The following is an 18,043-nucleotide window of genomic DNA, read 5'->3' as shown; positions in this document are numbered from 1 at the left end:
ATATAGATAGTAATGGTAATAGTTATTCAATTATGTCATCATCACTATGGCGTTAAAATGAACTGAAAATGTATGTTTTATGTTGCATTGTATAGAGAAGATTGTCACAGCCAGCCAGCGAGCATTAATGAGTTGTGCACAGTCATCAACTGTATGTTTCAGTAAAAGTACCTTTTAATTGAAGATCTTTTATATCCGTACACAAAATAGCTGTTCTCCCTGTTACTTAGATTAAAAAACAAAACACTTGGTAACTATGCAGTAAGATGGTATAAGAGAGGAATGGTTTCGTATAAAGCTAATGAAAAGTGTAACAATTGGGCAGAAAAATGGTGCTAGCAGGAATCAGTCTATCACAATTTCCTTTAGTGGAATCAATTATTAAACCCACTTTGGCTTGGTATTGCTATTAAGCTCTAAAGTAGCAGTAACCTCATTTTAAAATTAAACATTTGAACCATTGTAGGGTCCTTTATATTGTTGAAGCCTCTGCTGTCCCAGATCCCTCACAGTTTAATAACCCTAATCACAACAATAATAAATCTGCCCCCAATATATTAACCTTCAATAACCCAGAGCCCTATACAGCAATTAAATACTAACTGTGAACCCTCCCACTGCAATAAAAATTATGTACATATATTCATTTAATCCTTAACCTTTGGACTCTTCAACAGAATAAATTCTTATTATAAACACAACCCACCCATTCACACATTCCCAACACAACTACTCCAGTTCATTTAGAGGTTGGGTTCAAAATTATTAACAAGATCAGACGGCTCTGGCATTTTAATGTTGAAAGCCGTGGATTCACTGGGCATTTAACAGCTTATAAGTGTGTTGGGGCTGGGTTGTTTAAGGTTAAAACCAGGCAGGTGACCATTTACAATTAATATTGGTGGTGGTGGAGATTATAACTATGGCTAATAGATAATAGCAGGGAGGTCTTAGCTGTGGTATATAATTATGATGGAGGGTCATGGGTCAGCCATGGATAGAATAACTTATACAAAAAGTGGCCTCAAGCATCAAAATAACTAATAATATTTAGGGAAACATTGGGATATATATAAAAAAAAATCTAATGCTTAGTTATTTGCTTTCCATAAATGCAGCAGTTCTTTGCAAGAAGGTGGTATAATTTACTGCACAATTACTATACTATAAATACTGTAGTTCTTTAATTATTTTTTGGTAATATCTCTGTTTCAGAGATCTTGTACTATTTTTTTTGGTAAGGGTATGTTGTATAACAAAATGTACTATATAACAGAAGATATGAATGATGTAATTATGTGCAATAAAATGAAAATAATACTTACAGAAATACTTCTTCCGGAGTCATCCTTCCAATGGCTATCATATATGCACCAAAACGATAACATGCTGCATGGGTAATGTGTATAAACGACTGACTGAATGCAAAACAGATACCATATATTTGTGCTTTGCGTTGGGCATTCCTGAAACACATTTTTAGGAAACACTGTAAACGTGTGATTAAAGAAAATGGAACACTACACTAAGAAATTTTAGTAAAAATTATATAACATAAAATAAACATAGAGACATTAATTTTTCATGGAAGGTAAGAACCAGAAGACCCATTGAGCCTGCCCATTGATTTCCTTCTGAGGGTGGCCTTAGGAATATCCAAAACATTAGTATTTTTCCTTATTACTTCTGTTGGAAGCTTTTTGATGCTTCAACTATTCATTTTGTATGGAAGTGTTTAGCACACATTGCTCCTGAACGGTTGAACCTACTACTCTCTGACTTGAGATAACAACACCTTGTTCTAGTATTTTGAGTATTTTGTTAAACTCCTTATTGCCTTTACTGCTGAGCCATTTAAATAAAAAATAATAATAACAAACAAGTTGAGTTTTTCTTCTGTGAGATATTTTATGTATAGGAATGGAATAAAATAAAATAAAGATTTGAAAAAAGATTTAACATACTTTGGCAATAGATGAGTGCAAACGTATTTAGCATAGTTTAAATAGTTTAAAAAACACCAAATGTCTCCTAAAATCATCCCAATTATACTTTCACTAAATAACATTCACCCATATTAAAAGTTGTGCGCTAAACCCGGCGCATAAATAACGCTAAAAATTTAGCGATACCGCAGTTTCCATAGCGCTGCCATTACAAGTTACAAAAAAACGTTCTTGTGTTGTGCGTTATAATGTGTTAAGCTCCATACCGCACAAAAGCCAAGTCCTGACTTGACGTGCTCGTGCGCGTTTTCCCCCACAGAAAAAAAACTAACACCTGTGATTGCGGAATGGCAATCGCTATAACACAATCCCCATTGATGTCTATGGAGACAAGAAGGTTATGTAAAAACCTAACACCTTAACAAAAACCCATAGTCTAAATACCCCTAATCCGCCACCCCCCAACATCGCCGACACAAAATAAACCTATTAACCCCTAAACCGCCAAACACTCACATCACAAATACTAAACTAACCTATTAACCCCTAAACACCCACATCGCGACAAACTAAACTATTAACCCCTAAACCTAACACCCTTAACTTTAAATTAATAAAATGTAACTACCTTCAAATAAATGAAAACTTACCTGTGAAATAAAAAAACCTAAGCTTAAACTATAAATAAACTTAACTATTTAAAAAAAGAAATATATACCAAAAATAAAAAACTTAAATTACAAAATTAAAAGATCCTAACAATACGAAAAAAAACAACCTAACATCACAAAAAAAAACTCTAAAATTGCGAAAAATAAAAAAAATCTAAGATTACAAAAAATAATAAACAAAATTATCCAAAATAAAAAATAAATAAACTTTATCTAATATCCCTATAAAAACAAAAAAGCCACCCCAAAATAAAAAAACCCTAATCTAACAATAAACTACCATTAGCCCTTAAAGGGACATGAAATCTAAAAAAAATCTTTCATGATTCAGATAGAGAATTTAATTTAAAACAACTTTCTAATTTACTTCTATTATCTAATTTGTTTCATTATCTTGGTATAACTTGCTGAAGGAGCAGCAATGCACTAATGGTTTCTAACTGAACACATGTGTGAGCCAATCACAATCTACATATATATGCAGCCACCAATAAACAGCTAGGACCTAGGTTCTGTGCTGCTCCTGAGCTTGCCTAGATAAACATTTCAGCAAAGGATAACAAGAGAAGGAAGCAAATTAAATAATAGAAGTTAATGGAATGTTGTTTAAAATTGCATTCTCTATCTGAATCATGAAAGAATTTTTTTGGGTTTCATGTCACTTTAAAAGGGCCTTTTGTAGGGCATTGCCCTAAAGAAATCACCCAAACCCCCAAAATTAATAAGACCTAACTAAAATAAACTTAAGTTACCTATTGCCCCTAAAGGGGCATTTGTATGGGCATTGCCCTTAAAAGAGCAATCAGCTCTTTTGCTGCCCATTAAAAAATAAAAAATCCCTAATCTAAAAAAAAAACACCCAAAAAACAAACAAAAAACGAACACTAACCCCGACAAAGGTACTCACCATTCCTGAAGTCCGGTGGTGAAGGTCTTCTTCCAGGCGGATCCATCTTCATCCAGCGTGGAGCCATCTTCTTTCTTCCTCCCAGTGGCGCGGGGGGAAGGCGGTGTGGAACTGGAACGGTAGCCGTGCAGACATCCAGTGTGGAGAGTCCTCTTCATGTGATCACCGCCGCACACTTAAGCTTTAATGCAAGGTACCCGTTTTATATTGGCGTAAATTTCAAATCAGCCAAAAGGAAGAGAGCTACTGAAATCCTATTGGCTGTTCAAATCAGCCAATAGGATTTCAGTAGCTCTCATCCTATTGGCTGATTTGGAAATGTCAGCCAATAGGAATGCAAGGAACCCCAATATAAAATGGGTACCTTGCATTCAATGTTCAGTGAGCAGCGGACGATTGCATGAAGAGGAGGCTCCACATTGGATGTCATTGCGGTCGGCCATCCTGCACCGCTCCGCGCCGCATCAGCTCCGCAACCCCTGGATGAAGATGGAAGATGGCTCCGCGACACCGGGATGAAGATTGAAGATGGAGCCGTCTGGAAGAAGAACTTCACCGTTGGACTTCAAAAAATTATAAGTACCTTTGTCGGGGTTAATATTAGGTGTTTTTTGGGGGGGGTTTATTTTAGTTTAGGGCTTTTTTATTTTTTATGGGCAACAAAAGAGCTGATTTCCCTTTTAAGGGCAATGTCTATACAGATGCCCCTTTATGGGCAATGGGTAGCTTAGGTTTATTTTAGTTAGGTCTTAGGTGGGACTTTGTAAAAAAAATTCAAAAAAGAGCTAATTTCTTTAGGGCAATGACCTACAAAAGACCCTTTTAAGGGCTATTGGTAGTTTCATGTTATATTAGGGGGTGTTTTTATTTTGGGGTGGCTTTTTTGTTTTTATAGGGATATTAGATAAGGTTTAATTTTTTTTATTTTGGATAATTTCATTTATTATTTTTTGTAATCTTAGCTTTTTCTTAATTTTTCTTCATTTTTTTTTGTAATATTAGTTTTTTACGGTAGTGTTAGGATTTTTTAATTTTGTAATTTGTTTTTTTTATTTTTGGTATAAGACCTTAACTCGTCCGCCACCTCTGAGGTGGCAGACAGCAATCAGCATGATCGAATACGATCGGGTTAATTGACACCCCCTGCTAGCGGCCGATTGTCCGTGAATCTGCAGGGGGCGGTATTGCACCAGCAGTTCACCAGAACTGCTGGTGCAATGATAAATGCCGACAGCGTATGCTGTCGGCATTTATCAATGTGCAGCGAACACGATCCGCTATATCGGATCATGTCTGTCCGCTCGCACCTTCATAAATTGACCCCAATGTGTTCAGAGAATGAAGGGAATTTGATAATAGAAGTAAATCGTAAAACTGAAAATTGTATGCTCTATCTGAAACCCAAATGTTTTTTGCTGTAAGGAAGGGGCATGTTATTTCTGCAGACACAAATTCACTGTTTTTAGAACTACAAAACCAAGAATATGTGATAATATATTCAAGATAGAAAAATTGACCAAAATAATCTGACACAAACCTCTGGGAGAGCATCACATTGTGAATGGATTAATCAAATTAATTTACCAAAAAAATTAAACATTAAAGCCATAAATATACAGCATCTTGCTATATAATAAAAAAAAAATAATCTATGGGTGCGATCCCATATATGGTGCAGGTTTCGGCGCAAGCATGGGAACCTGCACCATCCATAATTTCACCTCACACATCGGGGTATTACATATACCCTGCCGGCAGTTCCTAAAGTGCTGTAAGTCTGATAAACTAGCGATGTCCAGAAATGAGCGTGACTACAAATTTCTGGAGTCGCTAGTGACTTACGGCACTTTAGAAACTGTCGGCGCCTAAGAAAAGTAAAGATAATTTTAAATCTCCCGTAACAGTCTAACACACCTCCCAAAAATAGCCCGACACGTTAAACCCCTATATCCGCAATTCCCCCCTCTCACTACTAATAATAAATGTATTAACCCCTAGAACGACAACCCCCCCCATATTAACCCCTAAACCGCCATAGCCCACAACGCAATTAACCTATTTAAGTATTAACCCCTAAACCGCCATAGCCCACATAGGCTATTAAATGTATTAGGGTAACCAAAAGAGAAAAGTTGACAGTACCCAGCACTCACATAACACCATAAACAGCAATGATTATAGAAACCCGGTCAGTGTCAGGAACTGGTAATAAATTAAAACATAACTTTTACTATTAACAAAGTAAAAAATGGTAAGGTGTACCAAGGTGTATTACATTGATAGTGTTGAGGACATACATTTAAAACTTAGAATTAAAAGAAAAGATCAGGACTGTATGTGTGAGACACAGGAGCAAAATTATCTCCCTGGATAACTGTTCAGATAAACAACATTATCTAATCTGAGCAATGCTGGTATACAGAGCAGGAGCAGAGCCGGTTGACAAATGAGGCTGAATAAATGGAGGCAAATGCCTTAATATAAATCAGTCTGAACGGTCCCAGGGAGGAACACAATTAAGGGTCTCACACGCACAGACAACGCCTGATGCGCATTTCGCCGCTAGCACGGCTTTCTCAGAGGCTCCGCTCCTGCTCTGTATACCAGCATTGCTCAGATTAGATAATGTTGTTGGGGTCAATCTCCTTTTATAGATAAGTTTGAGAGCAATCCATGTATTCCAAGAGCTCTAAGCCAAACGGTTTATCTGAACAGTTATCCAGGGAGATAATTTTGCTCCTGTGTCTCACACATACAGTCCTGATCTTTTCTTTTTATTCTAAGTTTTAAATGTATGTCCTCAACACTATCTATATAATACACCTTGGTACACCTTACCATTTTTTACTTTGTTAATAGTAAAAGTTATGTTTTAATATATTACCAGTTCCTGACACTGACCCAGTTTCTATAATCATTGCTGTTTATGGTGTTATGTGAGTGCTGGGTACTGTCAACTTTTCTCTTTTGGTTACCCATATACCTATTAGACAGTTAGCACCCCCCTTCTTTATACTCTACCAGTGAATTTAACTGGTTTAAATAGAAGAATAAATAGATTGTATATCTATACTTATTGCCTTATATTACAAATTGAAGGGGCTCTATATTTGTAAATCTACACCATCTTTATTATTTCTACTATTAAATGTATTAACCCCTAATCTGCCGCCACCAACATCGCCGCCACTATAATAAAGTTATTAACCCCTAAACCTAAGTCTAACCCTAACACCCCCCTAACTTAAATATTTTTTAAATAAATCTAAATAAAATTAATATTATTAACTAAATTATTCCTATTTAAAACTAAATACTTACCTATAAAATAAACCCTAAGATAGCTACAATATAATAATAAATACTATTTTATAAAATAAAACCTAACCTAAGTTACAATTACACCTAACACTACACTATCATTAAATTAATTAAATAAAAACAATTACCTAAAATAAAATACAATTAAATAAAATAAACTATAGTGCAAAAAAAAAAAAACACTAAATTACAGAAAATACAAAAAAATTACAGGAAGTTTAAACTAATTACACCTAATCTATCCATCAGGGCAGAAGTCTTCATCCAAGCAGCATCTTCTATCTTCTTCTATCCGACGAGGAGCAGCTCCATCTTGAAGACATCTGACACGGAGCATCCTTCCTGGCCGACAGACTAACGACGAATGAAGGTTCCTTTAAATGACGTCATCCAAGATGGCGTCCCTTGAATTTCCGACTGGCTGATAGGATTCTATCAGCCAATCGGAATTAAGGTAGGAAAAATCCTATTGGCTGATGCAATCAGCCAATCGGATTGACCTCGCATTCTATTGGCTGTTCCAATCAGCCAATAGAATGCGAGCTTAATCCTATTGGCTGATTGCATCAGCCAATAGGATTTTTCCTACATTAATTCTGATTGGCTGATAGAATCCTATCAGCCAATCGGAATTCAAGGGACGCCATCTTGGATGACGTCATTTAAAGGAACCTTCATTTGTCGTTAGTCCGTCAGCCAGGAAGGATGATCCGCGTTGGATGTCTTCAAGATGGAGCTGCTCCTTGTCGGATGGAAAAAGATAGAAGATGCCGCTTGGATGAAGACTTCTGCCCGGATGGAGGACCTCTTCTGCTCGGCTGGAGGACCACTTGTGCCCGGATCGGATGAAGACTTCTGCCCGGCTGGGTGAAGACGGTTCAAGGTAGGGTGATCTTCAATGGGGTAGTGTTAGGTTTTTTAAGGCAGGATTGGATGGATTTTAAGGTTGGGTGTGGGTGGTGGGTTTTAATGTTGGGGGGGTGTATTTCTTTTTTTACAGGTAAAAAAGCTGTTTACTTTGGGGCAATGCCCCACAAAAAGCCCCTTTAAGGGCTATTTGTAATTTAGTATAGGGTAGGGCATTTTATTATTTTGGGGGGCTTTTTTATTAGGGGGCTTAGATTAGGTGTAATTAGTTTAAACTTCTTGTAATTCTTTTTATTTTCTGTAATTTAGTGGGGGGGGTTGTACTATAGTTTATTTTATTGAATTGTATTTAATTTTAGGTAATTGTAGTTAATTAATTTAATTAATTTATTGATAGTGTAGTGTTAGGTGCAATTGTAACTTAGGTTAGGTTTTATTTTACAGGTAAATTTGTAATTATTTTAACTAGGTAGCTATTAAATAGTTATTAACTATTTAATAGCTATTGCACCTAGTTAAAATAAATACAAAGTTGCCTGTAAAATAAAAATAAATCCTAAAATAGCTACAATGTAATTATTAATTATATTGTAACTATCTTAGGGTTTATTTTATAGGTAAGTAGTTTTAAATAGGAATAATTTAGTTAATAATATTAATTTTATTTAGATTTATTTAAATAATATTTAAGTTAGGGGGTGTTAGGGTTAGACTTAGGTTTAGGGCTTAATAACTTTATTATAGTGGCGGCGACGTTGATGGCGGCAGATTAGGGGTTAATACATTTAATAGGCTATGTGGGCTAAGGCGGTTTAGGGGTTAATACTAGAACAGATTTATTGCGGTGTGGGCTATGGCGGTTTAGGGGTTAATACAGTTTATTAGTTATTGCGGTGGGGGATTGCGGTTGACAGGTAGATAGACATTGCACATGCGTTAGGTGTTAGTTTATTTTTCAAGGCATTTTCGGGAGTTACGGTGCTCCCATACCCAGCACAAGGCCTGCTACGGCTGCCTTTTATGGCGAGGTAAAAATGGAGTAAGATTTCTCAATTTTCGCCACATAAGGCCTTGCGCTGGATATTGGATACCAATTTACGACACGGTCCCATGTTAGCTTATGGGAGTAAAAATTGCGGGCGACAGGTGAAATATACGTGCCGCATTTATATGCGGCGCTGTATATAGGATACCAAAAACACACAAAAAACGGTGTCACCAGCTTTTGCGGGCGACGCTGCATATGTAATGGGGCCCTATAGTTCCAGATAAATAACTTTAGATAGATTTTTCCTCACAAAACTTTTTATTTAAAAATTGATTTAAATAAAAAAGTGTGATTTAAATTTAAAAAAATCCAATTTAAATTGAAAAAATCTGATTTTTTTAAATGTATTTTTTAAATAAATAATTGATTTTTGACTGAAAAGTCAATAATAATTGCATAATTTTCCCTAACTTTACATTTATACAATTTTATGTCAAAAAAGGAGGTTTTTAGAAACATAGGGCTAGATTACATGTGGAGTGCTAAATTATTGCACTCCCGCAAACGGGCAAAGTTGCCTGTTTACAGGAGCGAGATAATTAACCTACAGCAAGCTTGCGGTAGCAAATAGCGCTCAAAAACTTAACCAGAGATCCGATATTTGCTTAACTTTTTAAAAGTGCCCCAAATGCCCTTAAAATAGAGGGCATTATAGTTTCTTTTAATATAAAAGTTAGCATTTTTTCAATTAAAAACAACTGCACTGGGCAGTTTTTTTTGTCTAAAGTTGGTGGGAGTGGGTTGTTAGAACAAAAACTGCAATGAAAGACAGCAATGCATATGTATATGACTATATACATACATATATTTATGTGTTAATATCTCTAAACATCTCTAAAATTAGACATTTCATTACACAAGAAGACACAACTAAGATTTTAATCCACTCTCTCTTCCTTTCCCGCCTCGATTACTGCAAGTCTGTTCTCTGGTCTTCCCAGCTTCCACCTAAATCCTTTACAATCCATAATGAATGCCTCTGCCAGGCTCATCTTCCTTACACGTCGCTATTCATCTGCTGCACCTCTCTGCCAATCCCTTTACTGGCTTCCACTTGCCTCAAGGATTAAACGCACAATTCTCACTCTGACATACAAGGCCCTCAACTGCACTGCTCCCCCTAATCTCAGACCTTGTCTCTAGATACTCTCCCTCTGCTCTGTTCATTACCTCCTCCTCTCCTCCTCTCTTGTAACCTCCTCACACTCCCGCTTACAGGACTTCTCCAGACTGGATCCCACCTTGTGGAATTCTCTGCCTCGCTCCACAAGACTCTCTCCTAGTTTAGAAAACTTCAAGCACTCCCTAAAGACTCTACTGTTCAGGGATGCATACAACCTATGCTAACCTTACTTTATATCAGTTCCTCTCCTTCATTGCTATCCCCTTGAACCCCCTTAGCATGTAAGCCTAAGAGCAATGCTGTTTGTAGATCACTTTCTTTAGAGCTGACTACAACAGTGCTACTCTTGGCAGGGCCCTCTACCTGTCTGATCCCTATAAATGTTTCCTTGTATTCCGTCTATGTTTATAGCGCTACGGAATCTGTTGGCGCTCTACAAATAACCGATAATAATAATATGTCTATACACACATATTAATAAATAAATATATATGTACAGTATATATTCATATACATATATATTGTAAAATGCTGCCCATCGCTGCGCTACATAGCTCCTTTGCTGATGGCATCAGAACAAGGCTCCCACAGCAGCCTATGGAAATGCGCTCTCGTGAGCGCAATGTCTCCTAGCAATGCAATATTGGGATTGACTTGTAATACCAGCACACATTATTGTGTGCTGGTATTACATAGTGGAGTGCTAATATCGCTTTCTTGAAAGCGATATTTAGTGCTCCACTTGTAATCTGGCCCATAGCTTGGAGACATCATAGAACTCTAATACATTTACATTTATGTGATACTTTTAGATTAACTGATAATAAAGACGGCACCGTATTAATTTAAATATATTGTACTGCACTTTAAGCCAAGTTTAAAAAGTTGTTAATGTGGTATTATTCTACTAATACTAATATTAATTCAGTGACTGAAAAATGCATTGTCAAAACAAAAAGCAAGAGAATAATCAGACCTGTATGGCTTCTGCAGGCTTTCAGAATACATATATTCAAAAGTTGTTTCTCTAGTCAGTGATACAACAGTTCGTATATTATCCACAGCTTCTGTTGCAATCTGTAAGATAAAATGAAGAGAAAAATGATTATGTACGGAATATAATGTGTATGATAATAAAGCACTATTGTGAGTTTCAGATTTTACTTGTATATCCCTTTAACTACATAGACCAAAATTACAAGTGGAGCGGTATTTAACGCTCCCGCTTGAGTACAAACTCCACTAAAAGTATTAAAAGTAAAAAGTTTTCACTTGCGCACTAACCAATGCGCTGAAAAAGCCGAACTTTGAATATAGAGCTCGTGATAATGTATTCCCTCATAGAAGACAATGGAGCAAAAAAAGATGAAAAAAGCCTTACACCCTACTCGCGAGTGCGAGTGCGCTAGCCGCTAGCCCTATATACTTCTATATATATCTGATCTGTGTATATACTGTATATATGTGTGTATATATATATATATATATATACACAGTCATGGACAAATATATTGGCACCCCTTCATTTCTGTTATATAATGCACCACTTCGCACAGAAAATTGTTGCAATTACAAATGTTTAGGCATTCTCATGTTTATTTCTTTTGTTTGTATTGGTATGACACAAAAAAGTGGAGAAAAAAAGCCAAATCTGACACATTCCACGCAAAACTCCAAAAATGGATTGGGCAAAACTATTGACAGCCTCAATTTAATATTTGATAGCACTCTCCTTGCAAAAACTAACTGAAATCAATCGCTTCCTGTAACCATCAATGAGTTTCTTACACCTCTCTACTGGAATTTTGTACCAGTCTTCTTTAGCCAACTGCTCCAGGTTACTCTGATTGGAAGGGTTCCTTCTCCCAACTGCTGTTTTGAGATCTCTCAACAGGTGCTCTATGGGATTGAGATCTGGACTCATTGCTGGTCAGTTCAGTACTCTCCAGTGCTTTGTCTTAAACCATTTCTGGGTGCTTTTTGATGTGTGCTTTGGGTCATTGTCCTGCTGTAAGACCCATGAACTCTGATGGAGACCCAACTTTCTGACACTGGGCCCTACATTGAACCACATAATTATTTGGTAGTCTTCAGATTCCATAATGCCATGCAAACAGTCAAGACATCCAGTGCCTGAAGCAGCAAAGCAACCCCACAACATCAGTGAACCTCAACCATGTTTGACTGTAGGGACTGTATTCTTTTGTTTAAAAGCCTCATTGTCAGCACCTGTTAATTGATACAGGTGAGTTTAATTACAAATTACAGGAGCATCACAAACTTGGAATGCAATTATTTCTCACAATTTGTGTGAAGGTGCTAATAATTGTGTCCAGTTCATTTTTGGAGTTTTGTGTGGAATGTGTCAGATTTGGCATTATTTTCTCCACTTTTTTGTGTAATACCAATACAAACAAAAGAAATAAACATGAGAATGCCTAAAAATTTGTTATTGCAACAATTTTCCAGGCAAAGTGGTGCATTATCTGACAGAAATGCAGGGGTTCCAATATTTTTGGCCATGACTGTGTGTGTGTGTATGTATATATATATATATATATATATATATATATATATATATATATATATATATATATATATATATAATGCAATAATGAGCACTCTCACCTTAATGGCAACTGCCAAGGTGCCAGCGCTTAAATATATCAAGTAGGAGAAGGCACTCACTGGTCTTTTCAGTGTACTTTATATCAAAAGCGTGACGTTCCGGTGATACACTCCCCTTCCTCAGGCTAGGGAAGGGGAGTGTGTCCCCGAAACGTCACACTTTTGAAATAAAGTACACTTGAAAAGACCAGTGAGTGCCTTCTCCTACTTGAGATATATATACTGTATATATATATATATATATATATATATATATATATATATATATATATATATATATATATATATATATATATATACAGTATATATATATATATATATATATATATATATATATGTATAGATATATACAGATATACTGTGTATATATATATATATATATATATATATATATATATATATATATATATAGGGATATCTATTCATAAATACTTAGAACATATTCCCCTATGTGCAGAACATAGGAATGTGAAATATTTACAGTATATACACAGCATAACACTTTATAAAAAAATATACTGCATAAATATGCTTTTTCATGCTTTCATCTGCTTAAATGCACTTTTATATATGGCTATATATGTATTTGTGTTTTTATATGTCTATAAATATATATATAATATATATATTCACAGAGGCTGGTGCACTCGCACAAACAGGTGTCCAGTTGCCAGGGTGCTGAATGCAGGTAGAGATAAAGGTAATATAAGACAGCACTCGCTGGGCTTAAGGATAAGCAATAGAAGCTTTTATTTACGTAACGTTTCGGGGACAGCTCCCCTTCATCAGACCAACAATAAAATGTGACAAGCAAACATTTATACCCTCTAAGACCCTCCCCCAGTGAACAGAAATTGCGCCAAAAACTGTTGTCAAGGCAACCATACACTGTTTACACCAAAATATATACACACCCAAATACAAGTTAATTAGTATCAGATACAATGTACCCAATCTATCCCAGAACATCCACCTCAATCTAAATGAACATATAACATTAAAAAACATAATTTATGTAAGAACTTACCTGATAAATTAATTTCTTTCATATTGGCAAGAGTCCATGAGCTAGTGACGTATGGGATATACAATCCTACCAGGAGGGACAAAGTTTCCCAAACCCCAAAATGCCCACAAACACCCCCCCCATCACACCCACAATGCAGTTTAACGAGTAGCCAAGTAGTGGGGTGATAAAGAAAGGAGTAAAAAGCATCATCAAAGGAATTTGGAAATAATTGTGCTTTATACAAAAAAAATCATAACCACCATAAAAAAGGGTGGGCCTCATGGACTCTTGCCAATATGAAAGAAATTAATTTATCAGGTAAGTTCTTACATAAATTATGTTTTCTTTCATGTAATCGGCAAGAGTCCATGAGCTAGTGACGTATGGGATAGCAATACCCAAGATGTAGAACTCCACTCAAGAGTCACTAGAGAGGGAGGGATAAAAATAAAAACAGCCATTTTTCGCTGAAAAAAATAATCCGCAACCCAAAATATAAGTTAATTCTCATGAAATGAAAAGAAAAAACTTAAAACATAAGCAGAAGAATCAAACTGAAACAGCTGCCTGAAGAACTTTTCTACCAAAAACTGCTTCAGAAGAAGCGAATACATCAAAACGGTAGAATTTAGTAAATGTATGCAAACAAGATCAGGTTGCTGCTTTGCAAATCTGATCAACTGAAGCTTCATTCTTAAAAGCCCATGAAGTGGAGACTGATCTAGTAGAAACTGATCTAGTGGAAACCTCCTGTTTCCCATCTTACCCATCTAGATTATAAGTTCCCACGGGAATAGGGCCCTCAATTCCCCCTGTTTTTGTTTGTAAAATTTTGTCTTATCGTATTGTTTCTCCATTTTACTGTTATCCTTGTACCCATGGGCAGCGCTGCAGAATCTGTTGGTGCTTTATAAATAAAGAATAATAATAATAATAATAATAATAATAATGAGCTGTAATTCTCTGAGGCAAGGCTTGACCCAACTCCAAATAAGCTTGATGAATCAAAAGCTTTAACCACGATGCCAAGGAAACGGCAGAAGCCTTCTGACCTTTCCTAAAACCAGAAAAGATAACACATAGACTAGAAGTCTTCCTGAAATCTTTAGTAGCTTCAACATAATATTTCAAAGCTCTTACCACATCCAAAGAATTTAAGGATTTCTCCAAAGAATTCTTAGGATTAGGACACAAGGAAGGGACAACAATTTCTCTACTAATGTTGTTAGAATTCACAACCTTAGGTAAGAATTTAAATGAAGTCCGCAAAACCGCCTTATCCTGATGAAAAAATCAGAAAAGGAGATTCACAAGAAAGAGCAGATAATTCAGAAACTCTTCTAGCAGAAGAGATGGCCAAAAGGAACAACACTTTCCAAGAAAGTAGTTTAATGTCCAAAGAATACATAGGCTCAAATGGAGGAGCCTGTAAAGCCTTCAAAACCAAATTAAGACTTCAAGGAGGAGAGATTGATTTAATGACAGGCTTGATACGAACCAAAGCCTGTACAAAATAGTGAATATCAGAAAGCTTAGCAATCTTTCTGTGAAATAAGACATAAAGAGCAGAGATTTGTCCCTTCAATGAACTTGGAGACAAACCCTTATCCAAACCATCCTGAAGAAACTGTAAAATTCTAGGAAATCTGAAAGAATGCCAAGCGAATTTATGAGAAGAACACCATGAAATATAAGTCTTCTAAACTTGATAATAAATCTTTCTAGAAACAGATTTACGAGCCTGTAACATAGTATTAATCAATGAGTCAGAGAAACCTCTATGACTAAGCACTAGGCGTTCAATTTCCATAACTTCAAATTTAATGATTTGAGATCCTGATGGATCACTCCCCCGGATGTAAAGTCTGACGGCTGAGATAATCCGCTTCCCAATTGTCTACACCCGGGATATGTAATGCAGAAATTAGACAAGAGCTGGATTCCGCCCAAGAAAGTATTCAAGATACTTCTTTCATAGGTAGGGGACTGTGAGTCCCATCCTGATGATTGACATATGCCACAGCTGTCATATTGTCATAAAGCAAATGAATGGTTCTCTCTTCAACAGAGGCCAAGCCTGAAGAGCCCTGAAAATTGCACAGAGTTCTAAAATATTGATTGGTAATCTCGCCTCTTGAGATTTCCAAACCCCTTATGATGTCAGAGATCCTCAAACAGCTCCCCAACCTGAAAGACTCGCATCTGTTGTGATCACAGTCCAGGTTGGACGAACCAAAGAGGCCCCTAGAACTATACGATGGTGATCTAATCACCAAGTCAGAGATAGTCGAACAATGGGATTTAAGGATATTAATTGTGATATCCTTGTATAATCCCTGCACCATTGATTCAGCATACAAAGCTGGAGAGGTCTCATATGAAAACGAGCAAAGGGGATCACGTCTGATGCTGCAGTCATGAGACCTAACACTTCCATGCACATAGCTACTGAAGGGAATGATTGAGACTGAAGGTTCCGACAAGCTGAAACCAATTTTAATTGTCTCTTGTCTGTTAGAGTCAGAGTCATGGAACCTAAAAAGGTGACCCCTGTCTGAGGAATCAAGGAACTTTATGGTAAATTGATCCTCCAACCATGTCTTTGAAGAAACAACACTAGTTGATTTGTGTGAGATTCTGCAGAATGTAAAGACTGAGCTAGTACCAAAATATCGTCCAAATAAGGAAACACCGCAATACCCCGTTCTCTAATTACAGAGAGTAGGGCACCGAGAACCTTCGAAAAGATTCTTGGAGCTGTAGCTAGGCCAAAAGGAAGAGCGACAAATTGGTAATGCTTGTCTAGAAAAGAGAATCTCAGAAACTGATAATGATCTGTATGAAGATATGCATCCTGTAAGTCTATTGTGGACATATAATGCCTTTGCTGAACAAAAGGCAGAATAGTCCTTATAGTCACCATTTTGAAAGTTGGTACTCTTACATAACGATTCAAAATTTTCAGATCCAGAACTGGTGTGAATGAATTTTCTTTCTTTGGGACAATGAATAGATTTGAATAAAACCAAAGAACCCTGTTCCTTAAACGGAACTGGCATGATTATACCTGATAACTCCAGGTCTGAAACACACTTCAGGAAAGCCTGAGCTTTTACTGCATTTGCTGGAATTTGTGAGAAAAAAAATCTTCTCACAGGCGGTCTTACTCTGAATTGTGGGTGTGGTGAGGGGGGGTGTTTGTGGGCATTTTGGGGTTTGGGAAACTTTGTCCCTCCTGGTAGGATTGTATATCCCATACGTCACTAGCTCATGGACTCTTGCCAATTACATGAAAGAAAGTACAAATTACAAGAAAAAGTCATGGACATAACGTGCTGCTAGCACAGAGCAAAAAGAAAGAAAAAAGAAAGAAAAAGGGAGAAATGACATAGCAATGATAAAAGCATAGCAGTAATCTAAATACACATCATGATATAAATATATATATATATATATATATATATATATATATATATATACATGCCAATTTGTAATGTGACCAGAGGATTAGCAGTGCAGCAAATAGGAAATACAACATAATGTGCACTTAATAAATTGGCACTTAATAAATTGGAAAGTGAGACATACTGACTAAAGTAGGATCAAATAACCATGCAGGATGCGATAAACATGCTAATAATATTCGTGGCACTGAAGACAATGAAACAAGATTACACCTATATCCAGCAGTAAGCATAATAAAGCAACATCAGTGTAGATTGCAGATATGCCTATCTCCCCATAACACATCTATAACCCTGATCACACAGCAGAGCGTTATTCCCAAGAACGTACTTTGTATGGTAACAGTCCAAAACAGCAGCACCGTGTGTCTAGAGGTGTGGATACAATGCACTAACCAGAGCCACAGTGTGGGAGGGCTGTAAGTAGTCCTGTCACGCCAGCTGCTATCAGTCAACAAGCCAGAGGTATCTGATAGGTCAGGGGGGGGGGGGGTGCACCTCTATGTGGTTTGTAATAAGAGAAAAGATATATACTGTTCAACCATTAAACTCCCTAGTGGAACAGTGTCAGTACAACAGGCTGCAATCAATGGGAAAGATATACAGTTGCAGTGAATAGTCATTGGGAAAATGTTATATGTAGTCAGGGAAGGGACAAGTCCGTCTGTACAAAGTGTCAATGTAAGAAACACCATATAAGGTGTAGCCAGCAGATATATGTGAATAATGAGTAGACAGTCAGGCTGTAATGTATGCACATACTGAACACAATGAATAAGCTGCACACACAACGTACAGCAGAGCCATTTACAGTAAGGAGTATGTGAGAGCCAGCATGCAAGAGAAGCACATTGCAAAAGGCGACAGGGGCATAAAATATAGGATGTAGTGTGCATGCTGTACTAAATACCTATAAATCTGCGTGTATAAGTATATACAACAAGTCAAAGGCTACAATGAGCGGGGCCCAGAATAAGGCTAGTGGACTCAGTCATAGGAGTATGGGACGCTATGTCCCACTAAGCTCCAATATGGCCTAATGTCATAATAAATGTATAC

General features: G+C 36.6%; 1 protein-coding gene across 1 annotated transcript in view; it reads right to left on the bottom strand.

The window, feature by feature from the left end:
* Positions 1-18,043, bottom strand: part of LOC128660336 (ATP-binding cassette sub-family B member 5) — a 414,907-nt gene that overhangs the window by 58,163 nt on the left and 338,701 nt on the right. The window contains exons 24-25 of the mRNA XM_053714135.1: positions 10,860-10,960; positions 1,326-1,466 (exon numbers count right to left, since the gene is read on the bottom strand). Coding sequence (XP_053570110.1) covers positions 1,326-1,466; positions 10,860-10,960 — 242 coding nt within the window. The remainder of the gene's footprint in view (positions 1-1,325; positions 1,467-10,859; positions 10,961-18,043) is intronic.

Source organism: Bombina bombina, chromosome 5 (genome assembly GCF_027579735.1).
Source record: "Bombina bombina isolate aBomBom1 chromosome 5, aBomBom1.pri, whole genome shotgun sequence".
In the NCBI taxonomy this organism is placed as follows: Eukaryota; Metazoa; Chordata; class Amphibia; order Anura; family Bombinatoridae; genus Bombina; species Bombina bombina.
The sequence above is the reverse complement of the archived record's forward strand: the minus strand, read 5'-3'. Positions and strand labels throughout refer to the sequence as shown.